General features: G+C 53.3%; 1 protein-coding gene across 1 annotated transcript in view; it reads left to right on the forward strand.

Moving 5' to 3' along the window:
- Positions 1–13,661, forward strand: part of LTBP2 (latent transforming growth factor beta binding protein 2) — a gene marked incomplete at both ends in the record, with an annotated part of 55,771 nt that overhangs the window by 30,859 nt on the left and 11,251 nt on the right. The window contains 6 exons of the mRNA XM_010153366.1: positions 7,019–7,093; positions 10,342–10,464; positions 10,924–11,088; positions 11,943–12,173; positions 12,711–12,733; positions 13,473–13,512. Of these exons, the coding sequence (XP_010151668.1) occupies positions 7,019–7,093; positions 10,342–10,464; positions 10,924–11,088; positions 11,943–12,173; positions 12,711–12,733; positions 13,473–13,512 (657 nt within the window). The remainder of the gene's footprint in view (positions 1–7,018; positions 7,094–10,341; positions 10,465–10,923; positions 11,089–11,942; positions 12,174–12,710; positions 12,734–13,472; positions 13,513–13,661) is intronic.

Raw genomic sequence — 13,661 nt, forward strand, 5'->3', positions numbered from 1 at the left:
TGCTGCTGCATGCCGGCCTGAGGGAGCCTTGGATGAGGATGGGGTTGCTGAGCCCACCACAAACAAGGAAATTCTCCACATGAGTCTCAGCCCCCTCCTCTTTGTCTCCGACCTTTGCACCCCCAGTCACATCTTTCTGCTCCCCATCTCACAGCAGTCTCCCCATTTCTCACCCTGTCTCTCTGTGATCCCCCCATTAGGAAGCTAGGGGGTGGGGGTGGCACTTAACACTTCTGTTAGGCTGCAGATAGCTGCAAAATCTCTGCATGTCCTTTCTCTTTCTCTGTGCCAGGATGCTAGCTATTGCTCAGTGGCCAGAGCTGCAGCAGTGTCTGCTCTGATGGACTTAGATCTTCAGGATTCAAAATGTATCTCTAATCACAGGCTTTCAAGGTGTGAAAACAAGCACAAAATACCCCCATGTGCTCCTTGCAGTTAGCCCACTGGGTTAAGAAATGCCTCCTAATTGCCAGCAGGTTCCTCTTCCACAGCTCAGCACATTCCCTGCATCCCAGCAGCAGCTGAAACTCAAGGGAGGTTTTCGTTGCTGGTCCTCATTGAGTGGACACATGCTTGTCTAGCTTTTTTTTCCAGATTAATTCCATGGGGATATGAAAAATGCATCCCTGTGGGTCTTCCGTCTTCCTGTGCCACAAGAAAATCCCATATGCAGTCCCTCTGGCTTTGGGTGATAAAGTTTCCCCCTTGGAGAACAAATGGCTCTTGTTGATTTTGGCAGGAATTCAGGCTAGTTGAAGGGGCTGTTTTCATCCTCTTTAATCGTGTGCAAGCATCTTCCTCCTTTGGCTACCTCTGATCGACTGCCTCGTGACCAGCCCCACGTGCAGGAGACCACACAGTGCAAGTGACGGGGACCGTAAGGCAGGCACTCCATGGAGGCAGCCCGAGAGGCTGTTGTGAAGCGAGAAGCCCAGGTGGCTGGCATGCTTTTCTCTGGCATGCTGTCTCCACACACCAGAGATCTCACCCCAGAATGGACCCACGGAAACAGTCCTTTCTCCATGATCTTGCTGCTCTAACAGAGCCATGGAGCACTGTAAACTTGTATCACCCATGCCTCCTCTGCCAGGGCTCCCAGCTCCATGCCTGTCCAGCATGAAGGCATCTTGACACATCCTTCCTGCCTGTAGACAACATCCCACACTTACATCCCTCCACGTCTTGCTGGCCTGTGATGTGCTTGCTCAGAGTCACAGTTCAGTGACCTGGTGTCTCGTGCACTGAAAGAACATGTCCCGTGGACGCTTCCAGCTTTCTTCTCGGAGAGAACTTCTCCTTGTGCCTGCGTGTCCTGGGGAGGCGTTCACCAGAGCAGACTTGACAGCGCTGGGAATTTAATTCCAGCAATCAGAGACAGAAATGGCAGAAGCTAGTTCAGTGTAAACACTTACAAATGTACAGAAGTGCAGCCAGGCAAGAGCTAGACAAATGGAGAACTTGTTTGGATTGACTGTCTGCCCGAGACACTGATTGTTAGTAGAGTCTGGATACGTCCGGATGTCTCCGTCGACTGCAGCTTTCATGTTTGGTACGTGTTTGTGTGCGGAAAGACATCAGAGAAGAAGAATCAGAGGCAGGCATCTGTCTGAGTGAACCTGCCGTGACCAATTCCTGATAGTTTTTGTGTTTTGCCCGACATCAGAAGAGTCAAGGCACTAAAATGCTTTGTCTGCATCCTAAGGAAACTGTGCTCAAAGCTGAGTTCAGAGTTAAAGTAGCGGTGGGGTTGACCCAGCCAGGACTCTCTGTACTGGGTGTTATGTTAGTCTCAGGGGTTTCCTTAGGCTTTTGGCTGTCTGGTTTGCTGCTGGGAGGGTGTATGTTGTTATGCCCCTTCAGAGAAGAGGGCACAGAGATGGGTATTCAAGCAAGCTGTAGCCGAAGTCACTGGGAGTTTGCTGTTGCTCATCTAAGTGAGAGCTGAAGATGGGATCCCCAGGATATGTCAGAGACAGCCCTGGGAGAAAGGGGAGACCTGAGAGCTTGGTCCATGAGCTGTTGGGTCAAAGGCTGTCACACAGCCCATGAAGGAAAGAGTTGAGCCAGAGGCAGGGCCCTGCGGAGTGCCAGGACACTCCCGTGCTGTTGTGCAGCTGCAGTCCTTCAGCTCTGGCTGGAGATGGCTGGATGAAGTGTGCTGTGCTGCAAGACAGGATAAATGAGGTGGGGACATCCAATGACCTTCCTGGGTCTTCAGCACTTGGAGGAGGTGCTGGAGCACAGACTGAAAGGCTAGAACAGAGAGGTAAGGAGGATGTGGGAGCTGGAACGTAAAACAGTGGGAAAAAGGAATCCGAGACTGAGGAAGCAGCTGATTCAGAGACACCCTACGACCAGCAGCGCTCCAGAAGAAGCCCCACACCAGTGCTCGACACCCTCTCCTCTGCACAGAAGCTGTAAGTCTCACCTCTCTGCAGGGGTTTGGGGGATTCTCTGGGTGCAGCAGTAATCCTGCATCTCCCAGGTCCTGGATTTTCGCTGCCCGCTGCCCCTTATTTCAGGCTGCAGCCAGCCTGAGCATGGGCTGGGCTGTGCACCCACCACTTACGCTCGCTGCAGATCCTTCTGGGCTGCTTTCTCTCCTCCTGCCTATGAGTTTTAACTGCATTAAGAAACAAGTCTTTGAAGGCTATTGTTTTGTTTTTATTCCCACTCCCCGTGTTTTTTCAAGTTTTTTGTCCTAGAGAAAAGTCTGAATTTCACTGGAAAGTTGGATCTTGTAATGTCTGGCTTGGCGTCCGCAGCACTCCCCAAACAGACCTCCCACCACGAGAGGGGTGGCAGCTCACCCATGAAGCCGTCGTCATCGGCTCCGCACGCTCCCCTGCGCCGTGCCTGCAGGCATTGAAACAGCCACAGGAAAATCAACCCCCTGGTCTGCTCTTGTTGTGATCAGATTGAGGAGAACAGAGGGCAAAAAAAAAATGGAAATATGGGAAAGAGACTACGGAGGGGGCTGGTTTTGCCACTGCTACACCGTGTGCCACAGGGAGTCTGTCCAGGACAGTAAAGGTAGAGGTGGGGAAAGAAGCTGAAACCTCTGCAAGTGTGCCACAGAGGGCAATACCCAGGGAAGCGCAGCATTTTTAGGACTACCTCTGTATCTTGTTCCAGCTGGAAGCCACTGTGGGAGTTCTTTTGTCGAAATGACCCCAAAAGCTTAACAGTAGTTACCAGTCTTTTTTTCCTTCAAGCATCTTTTACACCTTGAAGATCTTTACTGGCCATGCGTAGAGTGGAGGGCTTAGTTTGATGTTGCACATCAGCACTGGTTTATGCTCTCCTCACCCCTGCTACCACAGCCTAGAAAACAGCATCAGAGAAAGTCTTGCAGGAGCCTGCCTACCACAGGCCATCTGGAGGAGAGGAGTGTGGTCATGACAGGTCTGGACTGAAAGATTCATGTCCTTTCCCTCTTGTCCATTCCGCCTGGGAGCTTATCCCCATGGCCACAGCCTTGCCTACTTCTTGGTCTGGCATCTCCAACACATTTTCCCTCTGGAGCTGCTGTGGGGTTGGAGCTGCTCTGCCAGTGAGTTCAGCAGCTGAGGTCCTCTCTGCAGTGGAGGCTGATCTTCTCTGCTTCACACTAAACCAAGGTGAGGTTTGACTGAGCCCACCACTCCAGATAACACAAGGCCATGCACTCTGGCTCCTTTCATCTCCCACATGCCAGAAAACAAAGCAAAAAGCAAGCAGAGCCACCCTCACAACTGCACGCTCTGTGCCCACTGCGGGCACGGGGAGATGCCCAGGGTCCAGCTGAGGCTGGGGTTCTTCTGTGGAGCCAGTCAACAGTCTCCAGAAACGTCTGAGAGTCCTGAAAGTGGCAAAGGAGTTCAGCAAGGCAAGATTTCTCAGAGAGATAATGCCTTTGGTATGATAAATGGAAAGAGTTGAAAGAAATAGGCTAGCTTTCAGCAGCCAAGCATTTCCTCACTTCTCATCTGACCGAAGGCTTGCCTCTTCCCCTTTTAACAGAGGGATACTGGCTGGCCTAAGGCAACATATTATCTCACCCTACAAACCTTGCCTTGCTTAGGCCCTTGCGGTTACCACCTCTTAGAAGTGGTTTCTTTCCACTTCACCATCAGCCTGAGCTTCTTCATTCCATCTTCAGGCAGCGTTTGGGAAGCCAGGGTCCTTGGGCAAAGCCTCATCTTCTGGGAAATGATGGACAACTTCTGCAGTGTGCCTGGCTGCCTGAAGATCATCCTGCTAGGCTGCAAAACCCCTCTGTCTGATTTCTGTGCATTCATTTCCCTTCTCATTCTGCTGTGCTCTAGTATTGTTCTAGCTGGGGCCAAAGGTGCTGGTGGGAGTCCTGGGCTGGGGCTGCTTTGTGCTCACCCCCTCCTTTCTGGATCTGTGAGCTTATTGCACGCGTGCTCCCCTGTGAGAGCCTGTCCCTGCTGGGGATGCTCGATGCCCACAGAGCTTGCAGAAAGCTGTGGGATAAAGGAGAACTGGAGGGAGTGATGAGGAAAGCCAAGGGGAGCCCTGGTGTGCAGGTACCTGGTGAGCACATCGCTTTGGTGCGGTGCCCGCGGGGCTGAAGTGCCCAGGAGGTGAGGCTTCAGAATCACACCCTCAGCAAACCTGAAATCCCGCTGCCTGGCAGATGCAGCTAAGCTGCTTTGTCCCCAGCCCCAGGCTCTGGGACCACCCCTTCCTGGAGAGAGTGTAGACAGACAGACAGACACAGGAGGCCAGGACCCCTCTGGCTGTGGGAGCTGAGAGATTTCTGCTCTCCTCATTGTCAGATCGACTTTTTCCCAAGCATTGCCCTTTGCTGGGCTCCAGAGATATGGCCTCCCACTCCAACCAGCTGCATGGGAGAGGAGTGGATGCTGATCCTGTCTGCAGGAAACTCAGGTGTCCTAGGCTGGTTTTTTAGGGTTTTTTTGGCCATCTCTGCTGTAGTTCGGCAACATCAGAACTCGTGGAAGGAAATGGCCCTCTGCTTGAGTAACCAAGTACAAAGCTGGGAGTTAATAGCTTACATCCTCCTGCAGCCACACGCTGTCTTCCCTTGTGGCCAGGTCCTGGCAGGAAGAGAGCAGCCTCCATCCAGTACTTCAGAAACTGTCTTGGTTCCCTTTGGTACAGAGAGATCTACTCGCATTACATTACAGTTATTCTTTCCAGGGAGCACGTGTTTCTTTGCAAAATTAAGACATTCATCTGCAGCCTCATGAGTGATTTGCCGCAGCAGCGAGCCGTGGGTTTCTGCAGGCTGGAGTCACAGGAGTGTTGAGGTGGCACAAGACCTGCGTGTCACACACCCGCTGGTATTTTCTGCCTTGCCCTCTCCCCTGCAGCATGCGGTGGAGGGATGATCTGTTTCTCCCAAAGGCTTTTCAGAGAGGGAGCAGGGCTCTGACATGTCATCACTGTTTGATCTCTGGCATGCTTGGCTCCCCGTCGGAGGGCTCACACGTAACAATGCTGCTTCATTTGAGCGTCTGTTATCACACCATGCTGAGGCTGACAGATGCTTCCAAGCACAGTTAATGCCTGTCGGCAGCCCTGAGCCACAGGCTGCGGTGTGGGAGGACCTGGAATCCCATCGGGGCGTTGAGCCCAGAGCCCATGAGCCAGAGGTTGTTTTTCCCTTCACAGAAGGTTGGAAACGTACCCAGTGATTCCCAGTATCATCAACAACCCCCTCACCCCTACATCCAGATATTTGTAAGCATCTTCTGCTTACATTTCATGACTGAACTGTTAAAGAGGGTGAATAGATTTTCCATCTTAGTCATTCAGCTAGGTGCTGGGGATCTCTGCACCTGGAAAACCTTTTAGCTTCCTTTAATAAACCTGTGGAGACAAGGCTTTCCGTTCTCCTTCCTGGTACATACTGGGGAATGACTCGTTGTTCTCCCATCTTTTATTTTCCAAGTGCCTTTATCCTAAGAAGCTGTTCCTTAACTTTTGCTTTTCAAGAAGTGTCCTAAAATGGCTTTAAACTACATTATAGGGTCAGAGTGTCCAGGGCAAAGAGTTATGGACACGCTTGTTCTCTGCCTCCAGCACTTTGTTTCTGTTCTTAAACTTTGCGGGCTCTTGCCGACCATCTTCTGCCTCGGGAATGGTCTCAATTTGTCCCTGGTTCTTGAAACCTGCAATGTGTTAGGAATCTGCCAGATCCTTGATATGGGTATTGTCATGGAGAGATCTCCGCGTATGACACCAGGGTGCAAGCTACTGATGCCAGGCAGGAGGAATTCGAGCTGTGGGAATACGGCTGGACTGTCACTTTGCTATTACACACACTTCTTGTTTCCAAGCATACAGTCCAGAAAATTAAGAAGAAACCCCACCCTGGGAAAATCCTATCCTTAGGCAAAGCACCCTTCTTCCTACTCCACCCCATGCTTACTCACTTCGCAATCCACCACCTCCTGGATTCCCTTTCCCTTGCTCCAAAATACAGTGCCTAAATTTGACCCTCTTGGAATTTACGGGCCACAGTTTGCTTGCCTTTAAAAAATTTGGAGAGATTTAATTGTGTGGGTTCTAGGCCATTTGAAGACCACAAAGCTATTTTAAGCAGTAATTTGAAATTTTCTTTGATGAGAGTGATCTGGGCAGGAACTCACATGCAGTAAAAATGGTGGAAAATGTAATAAACAGGTCCTGGGCTGTTATTTCAGCATCTTATCTGGGACCTCTGTCATTCCTTTTGCTCTGGTCCCCCTTGCCATAGGCCAGCTGGCTATCCAAGCTGGCCTGGGAGGAGCCAAGGTGACACAGTGATAGATATGAAGCACAGGCAGCACCTCTGGGTCACCAGATTGGCACCTGCCAAGCAGCAGAAGATACTGCTTGGGAAATGTGGCTGCTCCCACCTTTCCCTCTGCCCTGGGAGTCATCAGAGACTTGGCCAGGGCAAACCTCGGGATTACTCTCCCTTCCGCAAGGAAGGCAAAGAGAAGATAGGATGCTGGTGGCTGTCTCTACTGCTGATGTCCCACACTGTTTGCTTTCTTCCCAGCACACCCTGTCATTGAGAATGGGCAGGTGGAGTGTCCCCAGGGATATAAGAGGCTGAACCGGAGCCACTGCCAAGGTAAGGATGCTGCTTTCATCTCTTCTCCTCCCACATCCACTGTCAGAGATGTAATTATTTACACTAGTAAAATACAGTGATCTGACTCCCTGATACAGATCTACAAAGAAGGTGACTTACAAATATCCCTGTACTTTCATGAAGAGTGAAAAAAACTCAGGTAACACTGGACTACATAACTCAGCTGATAAACATAGTCAGGGCATATTTGGGCCAGCACAAGAAAACTCACCTACAAAGTCCTACTGACCCAATAAGGACCTATGTTGCTGCTCTGCTATGTGTGAGTGTGAAACCACTGCTCCCATCATCTGAAGCAACAAAAATGTTGCCTGAAAACATTTGGGGAGGTGGTCAGCTTATTCAGTTGTTCATTTTCAAGTGGGAGAGTGCCATAAAAGTGAGTCCTGTTCCAAGCGTGTCACTTGCCCATGCCACCAGGCTGCCCTGCCTGCCCCACGCTGCTGGGGTCTATCCATTTCTCACGCCTGCGGTCCCTCAGCTCCATATGAGGAATGCTCCATCTCTCCACTTTTCTCTCCAGTTCATGTTTATTTGGCATCTCTTGGACCCACAGTGTTTGTGTTTTTCCGTGCTGTGACTGAAGTGGAATTTTATGGTTCCCTTCTCGTGATTCATGATAAGCTGAGAGGTGTCATCTCGAAGATGCAGCAGGGAGCCTGGGCCCTGGCCATGCACACCCAGGGCTGGCAATCCAATGACTCATCTCTTTTAGCTGGGACTTTCCACCATGCTTACTTAATTAATGATTCAACCTCCCCACATTGTCCTGGGGGAGAACTTTCAACAACACAACAACTCCTATTCTCCTCGGTACTCAGATCTCATCCCTTATGTAGCCACAGACAGCACTATGGGTATGAGGAGCTACCCAGAGACACTGAGTAGGAGTCGGAGAAGCAGAGGAGCTGGAGGGACTCCTGTCAGCGAACGGAGACCTGCAGCGCCTGCTCTGGATTTGTGTCCCTTCTGGAGCAGAGGGAGATAACAATGTGGCATTGGCTGGGTTTGCACAGGAAAGAGCATGAACAAGAGATTTGTGCCTCTGTGTGCTCCTCCGGAAGCTGGGCTGGAGAAGTACTGGTCTGCAGACACTCTGCTGCCTTGAAATGCTTTTCCCATCTCTGCTGTTGCAGTGGGATGTGCGTCAGGAAGCCCAGCACCTCACTTAGGGTCCAAAGTGAGCAATTTGTCTGACAGACCATGGGAGAGGCTGCTCAGGGTCTTCTTTTGCCAGCCCAGGCAGGAAGGATCCAAGGGGCTGGATGAGGACTGATGGTTCCCAAGGCCATTGGCTGTAGGAGAGGAGCTGAGCTAGGAAGGAGCTGAGCTCTGGCTTTGCAGGCTGTTGTCAAAGCACAGATGAGTGACTGGAAGAGGGTCTTGGTAGAAGCCCATCTTCCTCTGTTCTGTACAGTCAGAAAGGGTTGTCTCTGGTGCCTTCCAGCATAGAAACAAATGGCTCATCTCTGCAAGATCTCCCTTCCTTGCTGCATCCCATTGAGCAGGAACAACACTGCAACAAGCCTGAGTTGGGAGTGCCTGGCACACCCAGTCAAGAAACCTCCTGGTGCTGCTGGAACCAGCAAGGAAGGCCCTGGAAGGGATAGTGTGGTTGCTAGACGTTAGGCAAAGATTGTCTTGGAGGCTGCTGGCTGGGGCACCAGGAGACAGAGGCGGGGAGGTGTGCACGCACAGGGGTCACTGCACAGGACATGCATTGGCATCTTGGTGTCCGTATATCCTTGGTGTCTGTTGCTGACTGGGCCCCTGTCTGCTCACCCAGCACCAGGGTAAACCAGTCTGCACCTTTCCAACGCAGGCTGCCTGACCCAGCGTGGCCATTGCCAAAGAGCCCTGGCAGGCCTGTGTGGGCTGTACAGATCTTGGTTTGCAGTCCCCAAGGCCTCTTCTCATGGGCCAGCCCTGTCCCCGTCATGCTGCAGGGGTAGGGGTGCATGGCCCCCAGCACGCCTGCCTGCTCCTGTTCCCTGTGGGGATTCCCACTGCGGGTGGGTCCTTTGCTGCCAGTGGAATAGAGGGAGTTGGAAAGGGGCCAGGACATGGCCGTGTTTTAAATTAAGCTCATAAAACCCAGCCCTTGGTGCTTGTTTGTTTTGTGCTCTCATTACTCTAATCCCTTCAATCCCTTTGCTTACGCAGAGGCCAAACACTTCGTCCAGTTGGTGTGTTGGAGTGACACAACACTCCAACCGTGCCGGGAGGGGACAGGGATGAACCCCGAGGCTCCTCTGGAGAGCCCAGGCCTCTTCTCCGAGTGGGCTTCCCAGCACATTTGGGGTCTGACCACTGTTTTTCCTCATTAACTCTGTCCTGTGCTTGGTACAGAGCAGGAAATGATTACATTACGCAGCCAAGTCCTACTCCTTCCTGGCCTGCTGCCCATCTCGGTAGCGCTGGTACTTCTAATTGACTGAATGTCATGGCCTGGTTTTGACGGCCCCTTTATGTCTCAGCCATGTATGGGGCAGCTGGTGGGGTGAACGGGGGAGTTTTAAAAGCATAGGACTGGAGAGGACCTCTCAGGTCAGTAAGTCTGAACTCCACTAAGCAGTGATGTTTCACCTCTGAGGAATGAAATACTGCAGGGAAAGCCATTCTGGAGCCTAGCTGTTCTCAGTCAGGCTCTTCCAGTATCTCCATTCTCCTGAGTGTCCCACCAGCCCATGTCTGCACCCCTTCCACCTTGATACAGTCTCTAGAGGTGGCGCTAGAGGGGTGAGCCACATCCTGGTCCACATTCCCTGCCTCTGCAGGGCATCAGTCATTGCCCTCCCTGCGTGCTGCCACTGAGTTGCTCACCAACGAACATCCGTGGATGATGGCTCCAGGCGAGCAGGACCAGGGGACGGGTGAGAGGACAGGACTCACCAGCCCAGGCTTGCACACCACAACTGTAATGGTCATGGCAGTGACCCTGCCGGGGCAGCTCACCAGAAGGGCCACATCTGTATTCCTCAAGGGACACAGCACAGAGCGGACACGAGCCATCCCTGCAGCTGCAGCGGGTGAGCTGTGTGTCACAGATGTAGGACTGCTGTCGCTGCGGAGGTCCCCACTGTGCTGCTCGGTGCAGCCTGGGACAACAGCCCAATGAGACTCCCTTGGTCCATGGCACCGGAGTGGGAGGCACAGAGGGGGGGTGGTGGGGGTTTCACTTCAGCCTCAACTTCCCTACATCTCACCTGGCTCTCTCCTCCCCACAGATATCAACGAGTGCTTGATGCAGGGCCTGTGCAAAGACGCCGAGTGTGTGAACACCCGTGGCAGCTTCCGCTGCACCTGCAAGCCTGGCACCATGCTGGACCCGTCCCGTAGCCATTGCATCTGTAAGTGCTCCAGGGAACCCCCCGGTTTGGGAAGGGGCCTGAGCAGGACCCCACGGCTGAGTGGAGGCTGCAGCGTGCTTCCCATGTCTTGCACTTGTGGCTGAGCTACACTGTCCTGCATTTGTGTGCAGGATGGGTTCCCATGCTGCAGGCCCCCTTCATCCATCGTTCTTCTCCATGGACATCTCATGGCTCCTGTGGAGCCTGGAGGGGACATGCCTGCGGTGCAACAGCAGAGGACACAACCTCCTGGGTGCAGAGAGTTCCCACAGGATCTGGATTCACTTGGGGCTGGTGCTGCTGGGGGGATGACCTGATGGCTGAAGGCCTGGAGGTGTTCTGGGGAGAGGTTGGGGCAGCCCTCAGGACATGTTAGGAGGCATGGGCAAGGAAAGGCCCGAGGGGGAGAGGCTGATTGCCCCCAGTTCTCTCTTTGAAGACCCTGCTGTTGTGTTTCAGCGGACAAAGCGGTGTCGATGGAGCAGGGGCTGTGTTACCGCTCGGCAGCCGGAGGCGTGTGCTCCTTCCCCCTCTCCCACCGCATCACCCAGCAGATCTGCTGCTGCAGCCGCGTTGGCAAGGGCTGGGGGAAGAACTGCGAGGAGTGTCCTGCGCCCGGCTCAGGTGAGACGTGCCTGCTTCAGCTTTGCCTGCTCTGGTTGGACTGCGGCTTGGCCTTGCCTGAAATTGCTGCCAGGAAGGTGGCTGCAGGACCTGGAGCTGAGCGATGCAAATGCTGGACTGTGAGATAGGTACAAGAACCTGGAGAGCAGACCTGCGTAATACTGGGAGGACAGAGAAATCCCTGATGGGAAACCACTCTGTACTGGAGGGAGAGCATAGCCATGTCTATGCTTGGCTTTGCTTGACAGCCCTTTAGTCTCTCTCACACCTTCTGCTGGGGTAAAAGCCAGGTGATGATGAGTTGAACATGTCTCAGGATGGGGTGGGGTGGAGGCAAAGGTGCAGAAATCCTCAGAGCTGGGAAAAATCTTTGAGTGTTTTTTGCAGAGCATCTTGAGTGATGTGCAAAGTGCTCGGTGCTGGGGTATCTGAGGTTCACTTTTATCTGCTTCCTTGCTCAGCATGGACCTTTCTGTGGCATGATCCCATCCCAGCAGTACTCACTCAGGGGAGGGATTTAGTTTTTGGTGTCTGGGAGTACCAGCCAGCGCCTGTTAGAAACCCACCCAGCAGCCCTGTAAGCAGATTCTTTCTGTTCGAAGCATCCACCCACTGCAGCCCAGATGTGTTTTAAACCTTAGATTTAACCCTTAGAAATCTCCAGAAAATTATAGGATGGAAGAAACTGGTATGTGCATCCATATACATATCTGTCTATCTTCACTCCTTTCTTCTACTTGTTCCACCATCACGTCTGGGTGCTCTATGCCATTTTTTCCTACTTGTGACCCCTGCACCACCCTTTTCCTTCCAACCCTTGACCTCTAAAGCTTTGATTTTATTTTCCCTCGCAGAAGCCTTCAAGGAGATCTGCCCAGCAGGACATGGGTACACCTACTCCAGCTCTGATATCCGCTTGTCAATGAGGAAGGCAGAGGCAGAAGAGCTGCCCCTCAGCTTGGAAGAGCAAGTGGAGAGCAGCAACTGGACGTTGGACTGGGCAGCAAGGAGACAGCAACTGCAGGGCAGCCTGCGTGGGAGCATCCTAGAAGCATTCCCCCACCCCAGCACCTTGGCAGGAGAGGGTAGTGTGGGGTCTACTGCTTAAAGCTGCTCCATCTGGGCCCCTAGCAAGGGTGGGCAAATTCCCAGGTCCTGCCATGCCCCCACGGATGGACTTGTAGCTGATCAGGGCTTTCTGCATCTGTATGAATATGCAAGGTGTTCTTCAGCCCTACCAGTGGTCCTGGGGCGTGGGACACCACGTGTTCAAGCCTTTGGAGAGGAGGTTGAGTGTTTCAGCCTCCTGCAATCACATCTTTGCAGTTGGTACTGGCAGGCCAGGCTGCCTCTGTGAGGACCTCAGGTCCCTGCAGCCCTGGTACTGCAGTCCTTGGGCTTTTGTCCAGCCCAGCTGGAGGGCAGCGTGGCTGACTCTGCCAGCACCTGCAGCAGCTGGAGAGGAGTCCGGGTGTGTTGGCTTTGGGAACAAGCTGCTGCAGAGCAGTGTGAGAGACTGAGAGGCAGTATCTTAGAGGTGGGGTGAAGTTAGGGCAGACAGGGTTTGGGGAGGATGCCAGCCTGCCTTATCTCTACTCACCATGCACCCTTTCCCTTTCCAGGTGAAGCTTCTCCTGCTGTGCAGGTGAGTACAGTTTGTCTTGCTACGTCTGGGTTTGTCCATGGTAGCGCGATGGGCAGGAAGGGGGGTATTATACAAATAGGTGACAGGGAGGTGTGAAATATGGTCAGAGCCAGCACTAAAGAGAGCAAGCAGTTGCTGCCAGAGGGAACAGCATACGAACTGCAAACCCTACCGTGCTGGCTGAGTTGCGGTGGCTGAAGGCACTGTGCCGCATGCTTGTTCAGCCTTGCTAAGAGGCCACTAGCTCAAACCAACAGGAGATGGGAGCTCTGCTGCACCAGCTCATGGTCAGTGTTGACTCTAGCTGGCATTCGCTGGGACTGGCATAGAAGCCCAGGCTGCTGTTAGCACTAATCCCACTGGAGCAGTTGGCGTGGGGGTCTCCTGACTGATGGGAGCAGCCTGGGGACTGGTTCTCTGCCAGGCTCTCCCGGGGCTGGGTTTCTTTATTATGAGTTTTACTTGGAAAATGCGTGTCTCTTCATCCCTGCTGTCAGTGGAGGTTGGGCCACATGTCTCCTGAGCAACCCTGTGCCCCCCTTGCTATAGCAGCCCAGCCCTCAGAACGTCCTTGCAGGACGATGTGCTCAGGATAGAGTAGCCCTGCCAGCTTCACCCAGCCAGCACAGTGTCTCTGGGAGCAAGAGGAGCTGGGGGGTGGGTGAGAAAATACCTCAGGGAAGCTGCATCCCAGCTACAGGCACGTGGGTAGAGGCAGTCCTCTGTTTCCGTCCCTCAGGGCGCTGCTGATGCCACCGCAGAGCCCGACACGCGCAGAGGTGAGCGCCTGGCTGGCGGAAGGGCAGGGTGGTCATGGGGAAGAGGATGGGGCATCAAGGAGGGAAGAGAGCGGGGGGGCTGGGACCTGCCTCCCTTGCACAGCAGCCCCCGGTGCTGGACTCCCGGTTGGGCTGGCTGGGGGGTGGCA

Source organism: Eurypyga helias, unplaced genomic scaffold (genome assembly GCF_000690775.1).
Source record: "Eurypyga helias isolate BGI_N326 unplaced genomic scaffold, ASM69077v1 scaffold19430, whole genome shotgun sequence".
Taxonomy (NCBI): Eukaryota; Metazoa; Chordata; class Aves; order Eurypygiformes; family Eurypygidae; genus Eurypyga; species Eurypyga helias.